Source organism: Perissodus microlepis, chromosome 1, assembly GCF_051167445.1.
Source record: "Perissodus microlepis isolate ML-2025 ecotype Zambia chromosome 1, ASM5116744v1, whole genome shotgun sequence".
Lineage (NCBI taxonomy): Eukaryota > Metazoa > Chordata > Actinopteri > Cichliformes > Cichlidae > Perissodus > Perissodus microlepis.
The window spans coordinates 27,507,286-27,525,163 of NC_140461.1; the positions used below are offsets into that span (position 1 = coordinate 27,507,286).

The 17,878-nt window shown below is 39.6% G+C and overlaps 1 protein-coding gene across 3 annotated transcripts in view; it reads right to left on the minus strand.

The window, feature by feature from the left end:
• The window catches only part of dmxl2 (Dmx-like 2), a 39,443-nt gene extending 28,660 nt beyond the window's left edge, over nucleotides 1–10,783 (minus strand). The window contains exons 1-5 of one of the 3 annotated variants that reach the window (XM_084931187.1): nucleotides 10,356–10,783; nucleotides 2,585–2,710; nucleotides 2,249–2,320; nucleotides 2,049–2,127; nucleotides 1,728–1,872 (exon numbers count right to left, since the gene is read on the minus strand). In XM_084931187.1, coding sequence (XP_084787313.1) covers nucleotides 1,728–1,872; nucleotides 2,049–2,127; nucleotides 2,249–2,320; nucleotides 2,585–2,710; nucleotides 10,356–10,442 — 509 coding nt within the window. In that variant the 5' untranslated portion in view covers nucleotides 10,443–10,783. The remainder of the gene's footprint in view (nucleotides 1–1,727; nucleotides 1,873–2,048; nucleotides 2,128–2,248; nucleotides 2,321–2,584; nucleotides 2,711–10,355) is intronic. The other 2 variants (XM_084931101.1, XM_084931041.1) reach the window with 2 other exon arrangements.
• Nucleotides 10,784–17,878: the final 7,095 nt, after the last annotated feature.

A 17,878-nucleotide genomic window follows, 5' to 3' on the forward strand; every position in this document is an offset into this window, starting at 1 on the left:
CAAAGAAAGTGCTATAGCAAGACGTCACTGAGCAGTCTATAGCAGCGGTCCCCAACCTTTTTTGCGCCACGGACCAGTTTATGCCCGAAAATATTTTCACGGACTTGCCTTTAAGGTGTTGTGGATAAATACAACAAAATAAAACTAGTACCGGTACCGAAAAAAAGATTTATTCATAACACACGTGAAAAGACCCAGGAAAACCGAGTTAACGATAAAAACGATAACAAAATAATGCTGAAAACCAATAAAAACCCTAAAAACCTGAGCCTCAACTCTCGCGGCCCGGTACCAAATGACTCACAGACCGGTACCAGTCCGAGGCCCGGGGGTTGGGGACCGCTGGTCTATAGGACTGCAACTGTAACTGAGAGCTTCAGCCATTATTTTCCCCAGCAACCACTTCCAACCTTCTGGGAAATACTCGTTTCCCCCCCTTTGCACAGATGTTTGCCAGATGGTCAAGGATCGATCTCTATTCCTGTGTGAGTGGGGTTTTAGTCACCTGCTCCTACACTGTTACCATAATTTTCACACGTTCAACGCAGCAAAAAGTTAACCTCACATGGTTAGTGGTCAAGCGTCAGCAAAACCCTTAACATCCACTTCTCCATGGAAACAGTCTGTTTCTTTGTGCACAAAGTATTGTTGGTCGCAACCATTTCGTAGTTTTCTGTTAGTCATCATGTGACAGTAACAAATGTGGTTTCATATGTCTGTGTCTACTCACACAGCTTAAGGCGTGAGAGTGGCACTGCCTGCTGACTCAGAAGACTAGTCTTCGTGTAAGGCCAGATGTGTTTGAATAATCAGTAACTGACTATAGGTTTTATGAGGGAAAGGAAAGATTTCAGAACGTTTTCTGCACAATGAAGTGATTAACTCTTCACTGCATAAGAGAAAACGGCCAAAAAAAAGTTTACTTCCAAAGTAATAGTGAAAAAATAATCTATGCAAAATATTCAGCTGTTGCCTCAATGCTACACAAACTAGAATAACTGCCTTGTTGCAGCTGACATCCATGTCTGGTCATGCTCATCATATTACACAGTGTGTTGTAAAGTGTTTTTGAAGAACATGATGGTCTGTGAACATTTGTGTGTGTGTTATATATATATATATATATATATATATATATATATATATATATATATATATATATATATATATATATATATATATATATATATATATATATATATATATATATTTTTTTTTTTTTTATTTCTGTTTAATGTTATCATCGATGACGATTTAATTCAGTTACGACCAGAAAGGGTTTTTTTGTGACCTTTGACAAACAAAATCTAATCAGTTCCTTCCTGATTAGATTGGTGCCAAATTTGAAGAAAATCCCTTTCTGCATTTGAGTGTTATCATGTTTAAAAGGATGGGGCAGGTAGACAGACACAGAACCCAAAAATATAATACCTTTTCAGAGCAGAGGTCTAAAAATCCACCTCAACTTTCTCAAAGCGGATTTTAAATAATTTCTAGATTCCACTTAAAATTAGACAAACTTGGCTGAAGAAAGCATCTTCAATTCCACAAAAAGAGATAAGAGGAGGTGGGAAAAAAAGTATCTGGTCTGTTCAACACTTAATTTACTGGTTAGTTAAATGTCAAGGTATTTATCCTAAAACTGTAGCTTTGTAAGGCGCATCACCCTGAAGCAGCGAGTTTTGTTTCTTAATAAAACAGTATATAGAATGTAAGCCAAAACGCACTTGCACTGCCAGACACAGTTCCAGTCACTGAGGACAGGGTGGGGCTTGTCGTCAATCATCTGCCCATCCTCCTCCTCTATCAGGGCATCCGTCAGTGGAGGTGCCCACAGCTGGAGTCGCTCGGTTGCTGCTAGGATACGGTTCCCTGAGGACACAAAAGCACTGTGTTACACACCTCATGTCCCACGTTGACTACTACACTACGCAGAGCCACATACAAACTGTGACTCTTACATAATGCACATGCTGTTTCAGCCAAATCAAAGGGTGGTAGGAGAAGGAACTGCCTTTATCTGGTAATCATAGAAAGCATTTGTGTACCTTGTGGGTCCCAGGCCAGGTTGTAGGTGATGGCATCAAGGAAGAACTGTCCTGTCTTTTGCCACTGATAGTTAAGCTGCTGTTAGTGGTGGGAGAGCGACACACACCATGCAGTGTTACTGGAACAAAGGTGTAATTAAATCTGCTACATACTGATTTAAATCCTTAAATCTGCCTAAAAAGCTGGCGCTGGTACTCACCTTGTGGCGTTTATTTGGGTTGATAGAAAGAGGTTCAAAGATGCAGACTGTGTTTCCGTAGGATGCAGCAATCTAAAAATAAAGAGCTGTGTTCATCATCACAACATTACTCACCCCATCAGTGCTTTTGCACAGTCACTCCCACAGGAAAAAGGAAGGTGTGGTGTGGTGCAGGAGAGCAAAATGGCAAAGGAAGACGAGAAGTTGAAGACAAATGCAAACGAGGCAAAATGTACCTCTTTCCGCTCAGCATAATTGATAAAATCTTTTAGCCACAGGACAAAAAAAACTAAAGCTGTGTGTGGGAGTGTGTCTCTGTGAGCATTTAACACTTACCCTGCCAAGCTGGTGGGAGCACTCCACACAGCCCACCTGTATGTTTCCATTTTGAGCTCCCGGGATAATCTGAACACACTCAAAGTCACTAGCCAAGATCACTACATCGCATCCTGAGCCATAGGCCTGAAAATACCAGAGTATAGGAAAAACAAAATCACATTTTAAGTCATTCAACAAATGTAATCAAGACACTGAGATTTAAAATTACAATCATTGCAAAATGTGTCTGGAAGCTGGAGATCATTCTATATGCAAATCTTTTCACTATGCTATTTTTACTACTTCAAATATTTATATGACTTGATTTTAACTAGATGGACAATATATAGCCAAGCATATCACAAAAAGCTGTGTCAATCACATGAGGCATGAAAGAACAGCTCAACAATTGGAAAGAGGCGTCTACAGGAAATTACATTCGTAGCTGAATGGTGGGGAGAAAGAAAAACAACAGCGTGACTCTGCAGTCGCTGAAACAACCTCCTGATCTGTTTCTATTACACACCGATATTGGTCATTTTTGTTTGTCAGCATTTCTGAACATCATTCTCATGTGGCACTGAATGAAAAACTGAGCCTTTAACAGCACATGTGACACTGCATCTGAAAGACCTGAGCCTTGCCAATGCAGGATTTTTAAGACCAATGTTTGGGGATTTAAAAAGCCAATACTTTGGTACTGGTCAACATTTTTTTTTCCTTTTTAGATACATGAAACATTTTCCCAACATCTGTTGGCTAGTTATTTACTCGTTTATGCTCTGCCTGACTGCACTCAGAACAGCTGCTTGTTGTTTTTGTTGCGTTCAGCGCTGTTGCAAACAGGAAGGTTGCAGAGTGCCCTCTGGTGGACAAATCTCCATATATTCGAAGGGTGTTTCTCCCATCTCTCATTTAATTTTCATTTGTCAGCAGCTATAAATGCCAATACTGATTGAACTGAAAGTAGCTAATATCATCCCGCCAATAAATCAATCAGGCTCTAAAACAGAAAAGCATATGAGGCACATATCCCCAGCATCTAAGATAGTCTAAGACACATTTTGTGGATCATATTTCACACAATATTTAAAGAAAACTGATAAACATTGATGAGACAAAAATTTCACTTATCACATTCACCATTATATGCATGCTGTCGTGCTGCCGAATAACTGCTGTAAGACTAGTTTTAGTTACTTCTCATACAAATCAAATAAAACCAATTCCAGACAAGTTCCTTTCCACCTGCAATACTTAACCATGGGAGGATATCCATGGTGTAAAGTCCATACAGTGTGCATTTGCTTCCTTTTCAGTTTTGCTGAACAGACAAACGTTCATAAACAAAACTTCTGCTTTCGCTCTCATCTTGGCAGATGAACAAGGACGAGCCACAAAACTAAGTAATATTACATTGTAACTGTCACACTTTCAGTCTCATTCAGAAATAAAACCAAAGAGGAGCTGAAAAAGTTAAATTAAATGTTCAAAATATTTACATTTTGTGTTTTAGACAGTGCATGAGCAACAGTCTGGCAGCAAGGATTTTTATACACTTGTGCAGACCCGGTGTAATACCTACAATATAAAGATTTGGAACTGACTGGAAGGTAAATTGATACGATGCTGATTGCCAGCAGCTGGCATACATGAGCAGAATGACAGCGGCACCTAGGACACCAGCAAACTGGTCTCACAGCAGCAGTACAGTCAGGATGACGGCTTGTGTCTTTCATTATTCAGGAGAACAGGAGGAGATGCCGAGAACCACTAGGTCACACAATAACACACTATAGCCAGTTATATAACACTGAGTGACGATCAGGGGAAGAAGTTATAGTGAAAACTGTCATAGGACCATACTTTAAATACTATAATTTAAAATGTGAGTGACACGTAGAAAGGAAGAAGGGAGGTGCAGTGTGTACTTCATTCTTACTGCGACACTTTCCTCTGAACATTACAGCTGGAATTAAAAGCGGTCACCGTCACGCACTGTCTAGGACTGCTTTGCACCCTCTCCCTCACATTCACATTTAGACACAACAGGACCTGGAGCTAGTGAGCTTAAATATACCCAAGTTAAAGAGGGTGACCCATCGTTGTTGTGTTTTTTTAAATCATCCTCAAATCCACATAGAGGGTTGGCATACAAAGGACTGCATTTTTTAGTAATAGATATTTAATTCTGATATTCATGGTATTGTGTAGTGTGATAGTCTGTGTGGAAAGACACTATTAAAACATGGCGTTAGCACATCATACAAGATTAATAATCAGTGTGCGCAGTGTGTGCTCAGCTTTCAAAGCTTATCCACATGCTATTGCTAACTGAGAACTGATGCACTGCCAAATATGATCCAGGTGGAACTTGGCTCTAGAGTATATAGAGCCAAATAGATGGTGTACCAAACAAAGGAATCATTCTGAATTGAATGTCCCACACTGGTTTGGGACAAATACATGTGTCATTACCCTATGACAAAGACTGGCACTGTGTAACAAACAGACAGAAGATTTAAATGGATAAATAAGATAAAAATACAACAGTGTCACCATCATCAGGTAAGAGATTCTCGGTCAGATTATACCTCAGGTTTGTCTTTTATTTAGGTTTTTTTAAGGAATGAAATATTCCACGGTCACATCTAGACAATCATGTCTCCTGTCTATAGCATCTTTGGCCTCTGACGAGCATTACCTCTGATCCATCTGCACGGCATTATTCGTGTGCAGAAGGGAAAGGATATTAGAGAGGCAAGGAGACAGATTCTAAGATTAAAGTACCGTATTTCCCGGACTACAAAGCGCACCTGAATATTAGCCGCACAAGCTAAAATCAGGGGAAAATCCTGTTTTGTACATACATTAGCCGCACCTGACTAAAAGCCGCAGGTGTTTCAATGTTGACTTATCATATGTAAGAGAATATGCACAAAGGGAATTGTTAGGAAAGAGATGGCTGTTTGGAGATTTTGAAAAACAAGTTATGGGTACATATTTGCATAACTTTTTAGGTATATGTACAAGTAGCGGTAATTACAAGTACGAAACATGTACTGTGCTTCATAAATGAGTAACAAATGTAGTACATAACAATAACCTACAGCACACCAGAAAAATAGATTCGGACTACCTTTTAGGCTCAGGTGCAGTGACACGGCTTTAACAAGAAGAAAAGTCAGTCATTCACCACCATCTTTCTCTTCTTCCTGCGCACTAAAACCACCAAAGTCCTCTTCTCCAGTGTCGGATACGAACAGGCTCAGGATGGCTACGTCATCCACTCTCAGCTTCTTTCCTTCGTTGTCACTTTCAAAACCAAACAAATCCTCGTTGTCAGAGTCGAACACCCTCTGAAGGGCCGTGGCGGTGTCCTCCTCTCCATCATGCAGCAGTCCAGCCCTTCGAAATCCGTTGGTGATCATGGATGTTTTCACACTTTTCCACGCTGTCAGATTCCACCGGTGGAGTTGAGCATAACTTGCTTTTCGCAAGTTTATCGCCGCTTGTCATCCACGCCTCCTGCTGAACGCGTAGGGCTACTTTGAAGTTGTTTTTCGCGCTACTTGTACGGCACTATGTTGCCTGGCGGATGGACATGTGACCAACATACCACTCTTGAACCCCGATACTGTGTGTCTGATCACATGCTCTTCCGCCAGGCAACGTAGTGCCGTACAACAGCGGAACAAACGAAACAAATCGTCTTACGATATCACAAAAATCATGGACAATCCATAGAAAAGCCGCACCTGACTAAAAGCCGCAGGGTTCAAAGCTTGTGCAAAAAGTAGCGGCTTATAGCCCGACAATTACGGTAGATCAACTAAGAGATGTGAAACACTATGACTTAGTCAACAGTACATTTATTTAAATGGCAGTCTATTGCAAACACCACCGTTTGCTGAAAAGTCTAATCAATGTAATGCCCAGCTAACTTTTAGGATAGTAATTTGATTCAGTAAAAGATTAAATTAGGCGGCCACTGATTGTGTCTGAATATATTTGGATCATCACACTCAAGTATCTACAGCTTCTAAATCCACTGACTTAACGAGTGTGACCCTGATGGAGCTGCATTTCTTCCCTGTCAGACATATAAGCTGCTTATATGAAGAATGTTGCCGCCATTGGATAAATATCGACTGTCTACTGACGAAAGAGCTGCAATCAAGCAAAGAAACAATAAACTGTCAGTTTTCTGTTAAATACAAATATTTTTGAGCACTATCTACTTGAGAGCTTTGGTAAACAACCAAAGGTCAATTATTAGCTAATTATTTAATTAAACCTTAAAGTCCTTATCCCAATAACACATTTTTTAAGTTAAACAAAGTTTCAGTTTGTGAGGAAAAAAGGACATAAATAATACAGTGTGTTGTATTAAAAACAGCTGTCCCTGAATCACTCCTCTGGGCTGGGTTCCTTAACCCAGCTCTGGAAAAACCCCAGTGTCCTTATTTAAAGGGTTAGTCAGCAAACTCCATTTCTAGCCTCATGAAAGACAGCGCAGGTATCTATAACATGTGTTATTACTGATAAGAGCTAAAGAAACGAGGGACATTTTGCCAGTCTCATTTTAAATGCTATTTGCATAATGACAGAGAGGTATTTGTTAATGTCTTTTAAAATAAAGGAGTGAATGTAATTGTGTTCTGTGGTAATGAAAGTAGATATGAGGAACAAAGTGAGAGATCACTTCTGCCTTCACTACATCAAATGCCACTTTTACATAATCACGTGATCATGTTCCAAAGCCCCAGCTGCTACCATCTGTGGCATATTTGTGCAAGCTAGCAGGACTTACAGTGAACATAAAAAGCTTTTGGTGCATTGTTTTCTTTAAAGCAGCGGTCTCCAACCTTTTTTGCGCCACGGACCGGTTTATGCCCGACAATATTTTCACGGACCGACCTTTAAGGTGTCGCGGATAAATACAACAAAATAAAACTAGTACCGGTACCGAAAAAAAGAAGATTTATTCATAACACACGTGAAAAGACCCAGGAAAGCCGAGTTAACGATAAAAACGATAACAAAATAACGCTGAAAACCGATAAAAACCCTGAAAACCATACATTTCTCACCCGAGCCTCAACTCTCGCGGCCCGGTACCAAACGACTCACGGACCGGTACCGGTCCGAGGCCCGGGGGTTGGGGACCGCTGCTTTAAAGGATTGATCAATTCTGACTTGCAGTAACCTGGTAAGTCTATCAGTCTGTAAGATATTAACCCTTGCGAATCCTATGGCACAGACCTGTACTTTGACTCTTCCACTTATAGTCACATGGCATGGTCTTTACTGTTCTCTGCAGCAAGATTGCAAGAAAACAATGAATGTTTTAATGCCAAACACAACATCTAGATTCAATCATTCTTCATTCTCTCAGTTAGTCATAGCATATTCAACTGAATCAATGTAGCCAGCCAGGCGGGTTGCTTTTAGAACAACAGGGGACCTGTTTTAGTGACACTTTTGCTTCATAGATACATAATTAACAAACATTTTTTGGCCAAGATTTATATAATCTTAGACAATCCTATCCATATTTGATCAATGTGCAGCACCTTCTTCTATTGCAGTAACTATAAGAACATTTTCAGAAATATGGAGCTTTGGGAGGGAGTACGTGCTCCTCCTCTCCTTGTGCTTAGTTTACAGATGTATTCTATTTTTAGCAGATCACACATCTGCAGATCTGCATATCAAACCCACTAGGCTTTTTACAGATATTAAGACACCGACTACGGCTTAAGAATCACTTTAATAGACATGAAAATGATCTTTCTAACCAAACTTTACAGCTGTGTGTTAGCCACAGTTAACGACAGAAAAAAACAACACGTGATTATTAAAAATCTGCCAATATTAGATTTTTAAATATGTACTGTTCCTTTTAATTCCGACTTATAGATCAAACTGTTCTGGGTTCTCAGCACATAACCACCATATATCAGGCCACTGCACAGAGAGAAGGCAACATCTCTGTTTTTCAATTTCCAACTCTATTTAAAAATATCTCTTCTGAATTCTGTCAATATGTCAATGCAGATAGTTTAGAATGAAACACTGCAGACGCCACGCTGAAGCTGGTGCCCTCATGGCTGCTCTAGATTAGATATGTACGTATGTGTTCGTGCGTTTTGTCAGGATCTGGCCTCCGAGCCCTAAGGGTCAGTGGGAGTGTAAATGTGTTTGCTGGACATGAAGCCCAGTGCTCTTCAAATACCCTCTCAGACATTGAAAGAAAACATTAGGCACAGAAACCGGGCCCTTTCGGCAAAGCGATATGCAATGCTTTAGCTTCAAAATCATCTTTGTCCTTTGCTGTAGTGCATATTTGAGGCTACTGAAAGACGCCTGTTTTTTTGCATTTAAACTGCCCTCATCAATTGCCAGTATTTAAAAAACAGATCATTTTAACTGTAATAAACAGCACAATGCTCTACTGTACTATAATTTAACGGAATGGCATCAATCAGAAGGGAAGGACAAGAACATACCCATTCTTCTGAAAAAATTAAAAACAAAACACAATGACAAAACACCACCTCATTAATAGGCAGCAGGAACAAGCCCAGATCTGGCAGCTGTAATAAGCCAAAATAAAGTACATTCATCAGGCTATCAGTAAAGTCATCATTCCTCTTCTGCTATCGATTCAACACCAACACAGAGAGCAACAGTTTTGGATTCTGCTGCACATTTACTTCAGTCTGTCAATTTGTTGGGGGCGAAAGAGGACTGTGTACTGTGACATTACAGATTCTTGCCATGTCTTGTAGCACAAAGCGAAATATTGACTTGTCTTCTATGTATTCGGGTCGACTTGAGATAGATCTTAACAGATCTTTGACACACAACAGAGGCAGACTCAGCTCAAGATAATAGTGTTTGATCAAGATGCCTAAAAACCCATCAAGTCTATGTGACTGATGTCCGACTGCCCCATCTAAAACTGTAAACCTCTAAAGAACATCAAACACTTGGTCATGAAAAATGTAACTAATTTATTCAAGTCAAAGCAATGGCAAATGTCTTCTGATTATGTTCTTCCCCAGTGACAAAACACGGCCATTCAGCCGCCTAACTCATGTATCCATATAAGGCTCTCTACGTCACGGCTGGCGCAGCTGATGCCAGGATGACAGCGAGCTAACGATCTGTGAGGAGGATTTAACGCCAAATGGGAGCAAGCTAAGCTAGTTCTGCAACCACACCAAACACCGCGTTTTCCTCCTGTGAAGGTGCGCAACGTCGTCAAACCCTGACACACAAGTCGCCCCTAACCTGCACTGCAAACGAATTTCACCGGCGCGTATCCCACTGCAAATATTTGCCAATAAATGTTATGGCTGCGCAAAGGGATTCCCTTGCAGTAATTCTAATGTTACGAGATGCAGCTAAAGGTCATTTGAGTGGCTGTTTTAAAATTTCTTGGGGAGAATAATGTCAAAAACCTTCACGTAAATAGCTAATGCAAACACCGCAGCGGATCATGTACTCGTGGGGTCCTGCTTATCGGTGACTGACTGTCACGGTAAATTAAAAAAAGGAGCTCGTGACACGGATGCCCCGCGTAGTCTCAACCCACTGTTTGTGAATCACTCGGTGCGGCAGTTTGGCTAGCACACTACCCGGCTAGCCAGTGCTTTAGCTCGCTAGCCAGCCCGTTTACAGCCAATATAACGCTGGTTAGCTAACTACCCAGCTAGCTAACTTAGTCGCTAGCTTCAATGGGTGTCATCTTTGAGCAAACAATATCAAAATAAAATCTTACCGTGAACTGAATGTCGTTCACACTTCCCACCGAATAGCAGCAGTCTCCTGGGTTCACAGCTCCCGTCAGCACCTGGTGCAGATGCATTTTCCTTTTATTTTAGCAGCAGACGGGCTCTCTTTTTTTCTAATTATTTATAACGAGTCCACCCTTTCGGTTTCTCCATCTAGCAGCAGCGACTGGGAATTCCATCATTAACATTAACGTCGTCCTCGGACTGGCAGCACCGTCTTCCTCCACAAACGGTGTTGTTGCGGAGAACCTGACTTGGACTTGAATAAATAAATTTTATCAGGTCCTGACATTTATTTAAACGTGTAAAAACGGCCGCCTGCTGCCTCTCGCTGTCAACACCATCCCGACGATTAATCGTGAGAGCCGAGGCAGCGGGATCTCTGCAGCGATCCTGACATGCGCGTTCACAGCGTTGTCCAGGCACGACTGAAAAGCCCTAGATAGCTCAACCTAGACTGGAAATCTTTACTGCTGGATATGTGTGCGAGGCATCACTGGGTGTATTTCTCACTGAGAAAGGTGTGTACTTAAGCCCTCCTATCTATGTTATAGAATGACGTAAAGTTCATATCAGTAATCAACTGTACTTTTATCTGTGATGTTGTTCAGCTGTTCTAGTAGCACTCTTCTGTATTTAAGGGACTCCATCTTTGTGGATTTCAATTTATTGCTTGTAAATGTAGGGTCCGGGGTCTAATTGAACGGGTTAAATCAAAAGTGGTAAAGGGTGGGTTTTAATTTAGACAATATGATGTGTATACTGCGGACAGAAAACTTTTAAAATACAACAGTGAGGGCATTTTATAACTGATCAGACACACATTCATAGAGCTCTGTGGCTCTTCTCCTTTGTGGTTCGCCACTGCCAGCTGAAAGAAGGTGGCTAAGATTGCAGACATACTGGTTACGGTTAGTTAGTTAGTTTCTTTTAGGATGCATATGGCACAATGTTTCAGTGAAACTCCTGCTTTTTCTTTAGAGAAAAGCTAATAAATCTAGAGATGATCCAAACGGAGACGTTTCCTGTTTAATTTCACTTCAGTTTTGTAAAATAATGTATTTGTCTTTTGGTCTCAATGTCACAAACAATTTCTTTAACATTAGAATTTCCAGTGTTGTACAAAAGTCTTGAGTCACACTTTATTTCATGATATTTTGCTTCCAATGAGCACACATCTTGCAATTTTCAAAGTGGTTTTGAGCAATAGTTCTTCACGTTTTCTCAAGGCCTTTCAATTTTTTTCTTCAGACTGCCTTTTCATGCATTTTCAGTCCAGTTTTTGTACCTGGGGTGTTAAACGCATGTTTGTTTGTTTGTGCTTTGGCCTGTTTGTTTGTTAAGCCACTGACCTATGGATCATTCAAGCATAAAAGAAGCACATAACCCACGGGATGAACCACTTTTGTGTTTGTTAAGAACCCATTTTAAATTGTATATTTAGGCAATTTATTACTAGCAGCCTGTTGCAAAAGCTTCCAATTTTTTAGTTAAAGCTATGAAAAATACAACAGTTTGATATTATTTTGCACCAACAAGGTGATATTAACTGAAAAGCTGATAGTATGTATATGAACGAAGAAAAAACAGAATAAAATTTGAGCTGCCATTCAGGCATCTGATTGGCGGCACCTTCCTTTTTCAGCATATCAATGATCCCAAACACACTGCTGGTGCAGTAAAATCATGCACACACAGAGAAACACTATCAGTTATGGATTTGCCTTCCCAGAGCGCAGACCTCAACATTATGAAGCAGTGTGGGATCATCTTGACAGAGAACAAAACAAAAGGAGCCAACATCCAAAGAAGAGATTTGAATGTCCTTCAAAAAGCCTGGAGAACTACTCCCGAACACTAAAGAAATGACACAAAGGCTCGCCTGAGAGAGTTCAGGCTGTGCTGAAAAATAAAGGTGGTCATACCATTGTAGGTCCAATAACACTGTGGAAGCATAATATAAAATCAGTGAAGAAATGTTCTAATGAATAAAAAGATCACATGCAACTGTCCTGCCTCTTGTTTGTACTTTTTGGATTTTGAGATTCACTCAGGCACCATTTAACAGAGAACAAAGGGAGGTGAGCAAGACCTGACTGAGCTTCAGGATAACTGTTCCACGTCTGTTTATCTGCTCTAATTCATCTCACTGATGAGATTTAACAGAACGCATCAGCACAATGCTGTTTATCCTCTTTCCCCCTTAAACTCCCTTTTACATATCGGCTGTAACACTCTCCTTCATTGTTTGTGGAAAAATGATGTGAACGATCCGTGGGGGATGATATGCAACCTACCATCATGGCACTGGCCTAGTTTTTAAGCCACACTGACATCATCAAGCACAGCCTGCCTGCCAGCCACCATGACACACAGGACATCAGAACAGAATATTGTGAGGCAGAAGCCCAGAGAGAATGTGACACATACGCATAAACAGTGTCAACAACAATGGTGGGGCACACTCATCGTGTCGTATGTGTCTATCCATTTAGCATTTGGTGACTACTATTTTTTTAAACTTCAAGTGTCAGACTTTACAGCTGTTCTGCATTCATAGACTGGTCATAATGACTGATGATTAGCAATAGGTCCTACAAAGAACATAAGTCCTCCATCAAAAGAGTTACATTTACAGTTTAACCTTCAACATCAGGTTATAATTTACACTGTCGTAATCTTGTGTAAATTAGAAACAAATTCACCAATGACTACCGTTACATAACCGAGAGTGCCATCCACGAGCTTTAAATTCTGTGAGACTTTACCAAAAATGCTCTCTTTTGTTTGTTTTTGAAATATTTTAAGATTGCCGAGAGGAAGTGTGACTAAAACCTTGAGTGCATTCCTTCAGGATGAAGTCTTGATGAGTGACTGAAAAAGCAGTCTAACCTGTTTATACGAATGCACGTGTTTGCATCTTATTTTGAGATAATGGAAGATATCTGCTTTAGATTATTAGGAAAAAGGGAAGTGGTACCAGATATGTTGTTCAGTGACTTTGGTTTGCAGGCCAAGAATACTGAGGTCTCTGAGACTCCACTGCTGCAGCACACTATGTGTGAAGATAAGAATGTATTTAGAGCAAAAAAGAAGGAATCGTGCAAGAATGTGTATAGTAGGTGTTTGACAGGGTGAGTAATAGGTACTGTATGTCTGAATATTGCAGGAGGGTTTGATGAAGGTTGATGCAGTGTTTCTAGTCCCTCCAGTACCACTGAGAGACACTACCTTGATCTACAGAGATGAAAATTAAGTGCATTATAGATTTTCTCATTTCATGGATGGCTGCTAGCTGGAGGGAGTTCCAGTCTGGGTCTGAGGTGCAAGACATTCTGCTTCCCAGCACAAACATGTAATGGGGTTTCATCACCATTATATGTGATGGGAAGTAATAAAGAAAGAGTGTTCGATACATACTGTTAAAATAGCATGTGAATGCCTCAGCATTGCATCAAGAGGTGTGCAAATAATAACACTCTGTGTAGTTGTGAAGAACTAGCAGGTAGTAAATGGTTACAGAAATAAAGATTCACTCTATCTCTGAAATTGTGTTAATTCTGAATAAAACTTCAAGATACAAGATATAAAAAAGCAGCCAAGCCTGGACGCTGAGCCAGTCAACCTTCTGCATCCTTTGGTTCTATAGTCTGAGCTTCATCTGTGCTGCAATGAGTAAAATATAGTGTGTTTACATCACCGCACAAAGTTATAATTTTTCTTTATTGAACCTGTTATACATTTACAACATATCTATTGGCAAGCTTTAAACTTGTACTGGCCATTAATATCATATGCTTTACAACTACAAACCATAATATGGAACTCTCATGAAGATGTCAAAGAGGATACCTATACTAATTTACAACTTCTTTTACAACGTTTATTCTTGAACTCTGCTAGAGCAGCTTTTCATGATTCACAGTTCAGAAATGATCCTTATTTACCTTTTACTAGGCCTCGGCACAGCCTCTCAGTTCATCATCTGCCTGAGACAAGCTATTCATTTCAGCCACCTTCCGCTTCCCTTTATGTCTGTTTCTTCTGATTTTCTCACCTCACTAGAATAGATTTGGACAGCAGTCAGGTTTGGCTTTTGTATTTTATTCTGATCTGGCTGTGAGGTGACTATACATCTGCAATCACTGACATCACACAGAGCCAAAGACAGATAAATATAAAAAAGAAGAAATAAACTGAGTCAGAGAGAGATCAGAGATTTCTGAACTATGACTTTTTGGCTCACAGGAATTGCTTGGCACTCATTGACTGATTATTAGAAACCACGTGTGTATGAGCATATATGTAACAGAGCATGCATATGACATATAATTGGTAAAAACATAGCAGACTCATTCAATATGCTCCAGTGCTTACTTTAAGCCTTTAAATGTTAGTCTTTTTTTAACCTCATTAAGGCTGCCTTTGGATTCATCTTCCGATGTGCGCCCACCACATTAACCCCCCTGTTTTTAGATAATTTGTCAAAAGTTTGATTAAGCTCTCTTTTAGAGAACTTAAGAGTCCTGAAAATGAATTAATATTACACTCAAAATAAGTGATGGTGTTCTCCCCAATATGGATTAAAAAAAGAAAAAAGAAAACAGTCATTAGGTCAACCTGTTTAACTGCTTTTTAAACTTAAATAGCCAATCAGGTGGCATCGCATGGCAGAAACTCAGTGCATTTATTCATAAGATAAGATAACCTTTGTTAGTCCCACGTGTGGGAAATTTGTTAATGAAGACTGTTCTCCAGGTAAAATGGCTGGAAGATTCAACAAATCCCTTTAGTACATGACACAAATAAAAGGAAGCATTTCTATGGACAAAGAAACCCCTCCACTTGGTTCGACCTGCTGATGTCATGTGTGACATCATCAGGACTTTAAAATGAGTAAATGCTAGGCGGGTGTTTCCCCACACCTGACCCACATGAAGACTGAAAAGACAGAACAAAGTAAATATGAACAAATGACTTAATCTGTAACATAATAAAATATAAAGAAACATGTAACTGAGTATTTGCCTTAATTTGCAGAATGTTTGATTTGCCGGCAACAGAACGCTTACAAGAACAAACCCGACATAGTGAGTGCAACAATGTTACTCCACAAATAGTAAATTATAGCAAATAAATAGAAACAGAATAATGTGTGTAATGTGCGAAAAAAAAAAAAGAGGTCAACACATATGGGACAAATGGAGAGCATTGCAACTGCTCATCTACTTTGTCACACCTGTCCATCCCTTTATGACCACAATGTAAGCCATCTTCTGATGGCTGTTTTCAGCAGGTTAGTGCTCCATGTCACAGCTCAAATAATCTCAGAGTGGTTTCTTGAAAATGTCAGTGAGTTCACTGTACTCAAATGGCTCCACAGTCAACAGATCTCAATCCAATAGAGCACCTTTGGAATGTGGTGGAACAGGAGATTTGCATCACAGTTGTGCAACCAACAAATCTGCAGCAACTTTTGATGCAATCATCTCAATATGGAGCAAAATCTCCTAGGGACGTGTCCAGCGCATTGTTAAATCTATGCCACACAGATTAAGGACAGCTTTGAAGGAAGTTGGATCCAAGTAAGTCAGTACTAGTAAGCTCTATAACATTACCAGTGAATGCACTGGAATGCCACGTATCCTCTCTACTTAGACATAAAAAATAACCTTTTGGTCTCCTGTGTTTGAATGGCATGTGTAAATATGACTATATCAAAAATTCATTTAGGCAAAAAAAGTTATCAAACATTTTGGAAATAATACTAACAATTTGCTCTTTCTAATAAAGCTAACTTGTATTTGGTACATGGTGTCATACCTGGGGAATATTGTAAGTTGGAAAAACTGTTTCCCTTATTCAAGTTTTAGTATTTGTGAAGAAATTCACCTGCTTTGGACTTTTAAAAAGACTATTATGTGTCTGGTATATGAGGAGCTTTAAATAAAATATCAGTTCCCTGTAAAACTGTGGGTTCTACAGGCCTCCAAGTCTGTTTTCATAGATCAAAAATGCAAATATTCGAGGAACTTAAAGCATCCATCATTCTATCTTAACTTGAGCTACGCGTCTTAGAGTGCATATTGACAGAGCACAAGGGCCACATTTGATGTGAAAAAACTGAAGGTCCCAGCTCAAACATGCTCAAATGTTCAGCAGAAAGTATTTTTTCTCTCCAAGAAGAGAAGTGTCGAAAAACTCTCCTACTTTTATTTATTGTTCCTCTATTTTTTCTGGAATAAAAAGTATAATGGTCACAAACCCATTACACCATATTTGTTTTCCAGCCTGCATTGTGAAAATTATTATTTTTTTAAATCATCTATTGATCTATTATCTGTTAATATTTATTTTTTTTGTCCTTAGTTGGTGGTGACAGATTGTTTGAGCTTGAGACTGAAGGCTGAAAGTCAGGCTGGCTGACACTGGAGTGAGTTGAGTAGGCTGGAAGATGCAGAGCTCTGCTGTAGTGAGCTGGCAGGTGATCCAATGGATTGTTGTCCTGAAACACAAAGAAGAAAATTACTTTGGATTTATGCAAAATTACTGAAGACCAGAGAGTAGAAGGTCACCATCCTTAGCTGTACACAAATTTCCACACAGATATGACAAACTGGCAAGGGGTGGACAACCCAGACCTATACACACAAATACATTCACAGGAGAAAATGGAAACACAAGGAAACAAAAGAACACTCAAGAGGAAAGAGTACTGTAAAAAAAAGTACACAATGTTTGAAAGTAGCACAAGACCCACCTCTTTTAGCTGAAGAAATAATTGATAAAATCATATGGTACATGAGCAACATGTGTGCAGGTCTGCTCTTTATGTTTTTCACATTAGAAGACCTGGTGAACTTGTACTATTGTTTCCTTCATATCTGATTCAAATTGAGATTAAATCTAATTTAATGATTCAATTTAATGGCTGAAAATCAATGCTGCGTTCAAAAGGGCAAGCTTTTTGTCAGCCCGCTCAGCACGAGCGCTAAAGGATACAGAATAAAGGAAAGATTTGGAATCAGGTCCTTAAAAGTTCAAATATCTAAGCTAGTCCTGACGAGAGATGTCCTACATACCTGCAGTCACAGATCCAGACATGCAATCTCTAAATTTCTGGCTTTCTCAACAGTTTCATTTACTGTAGCTGATGGTGTTCAGCACAACACGTTGCCAGTGACAACAGCTTTTAGTGATAAATTGTCAGGTAAAAAAAATGAAACACAGAATTTTAGAAAATTCAAAAAGCAAATGAAACGCTAGGAAACATTTATAGCACAGGAACTGAAGCAGTGGCAAAAACAACACCGAGTGACATCTTTTTGTTCTTAATCTGTCAGAGGGACTAATCCTATTGCAGATTTTTGTTTGTTGACATCAGTTAAAACTAAACAGTGAGGTAAGACTATTCACTGTAAGAAGACGAGTGATTTGTGCTCCGTGCTCTGAGTGAAACAATTTAATGAATCGCTATATTTGGCCTTTCAACAGCATACTACAACATAAG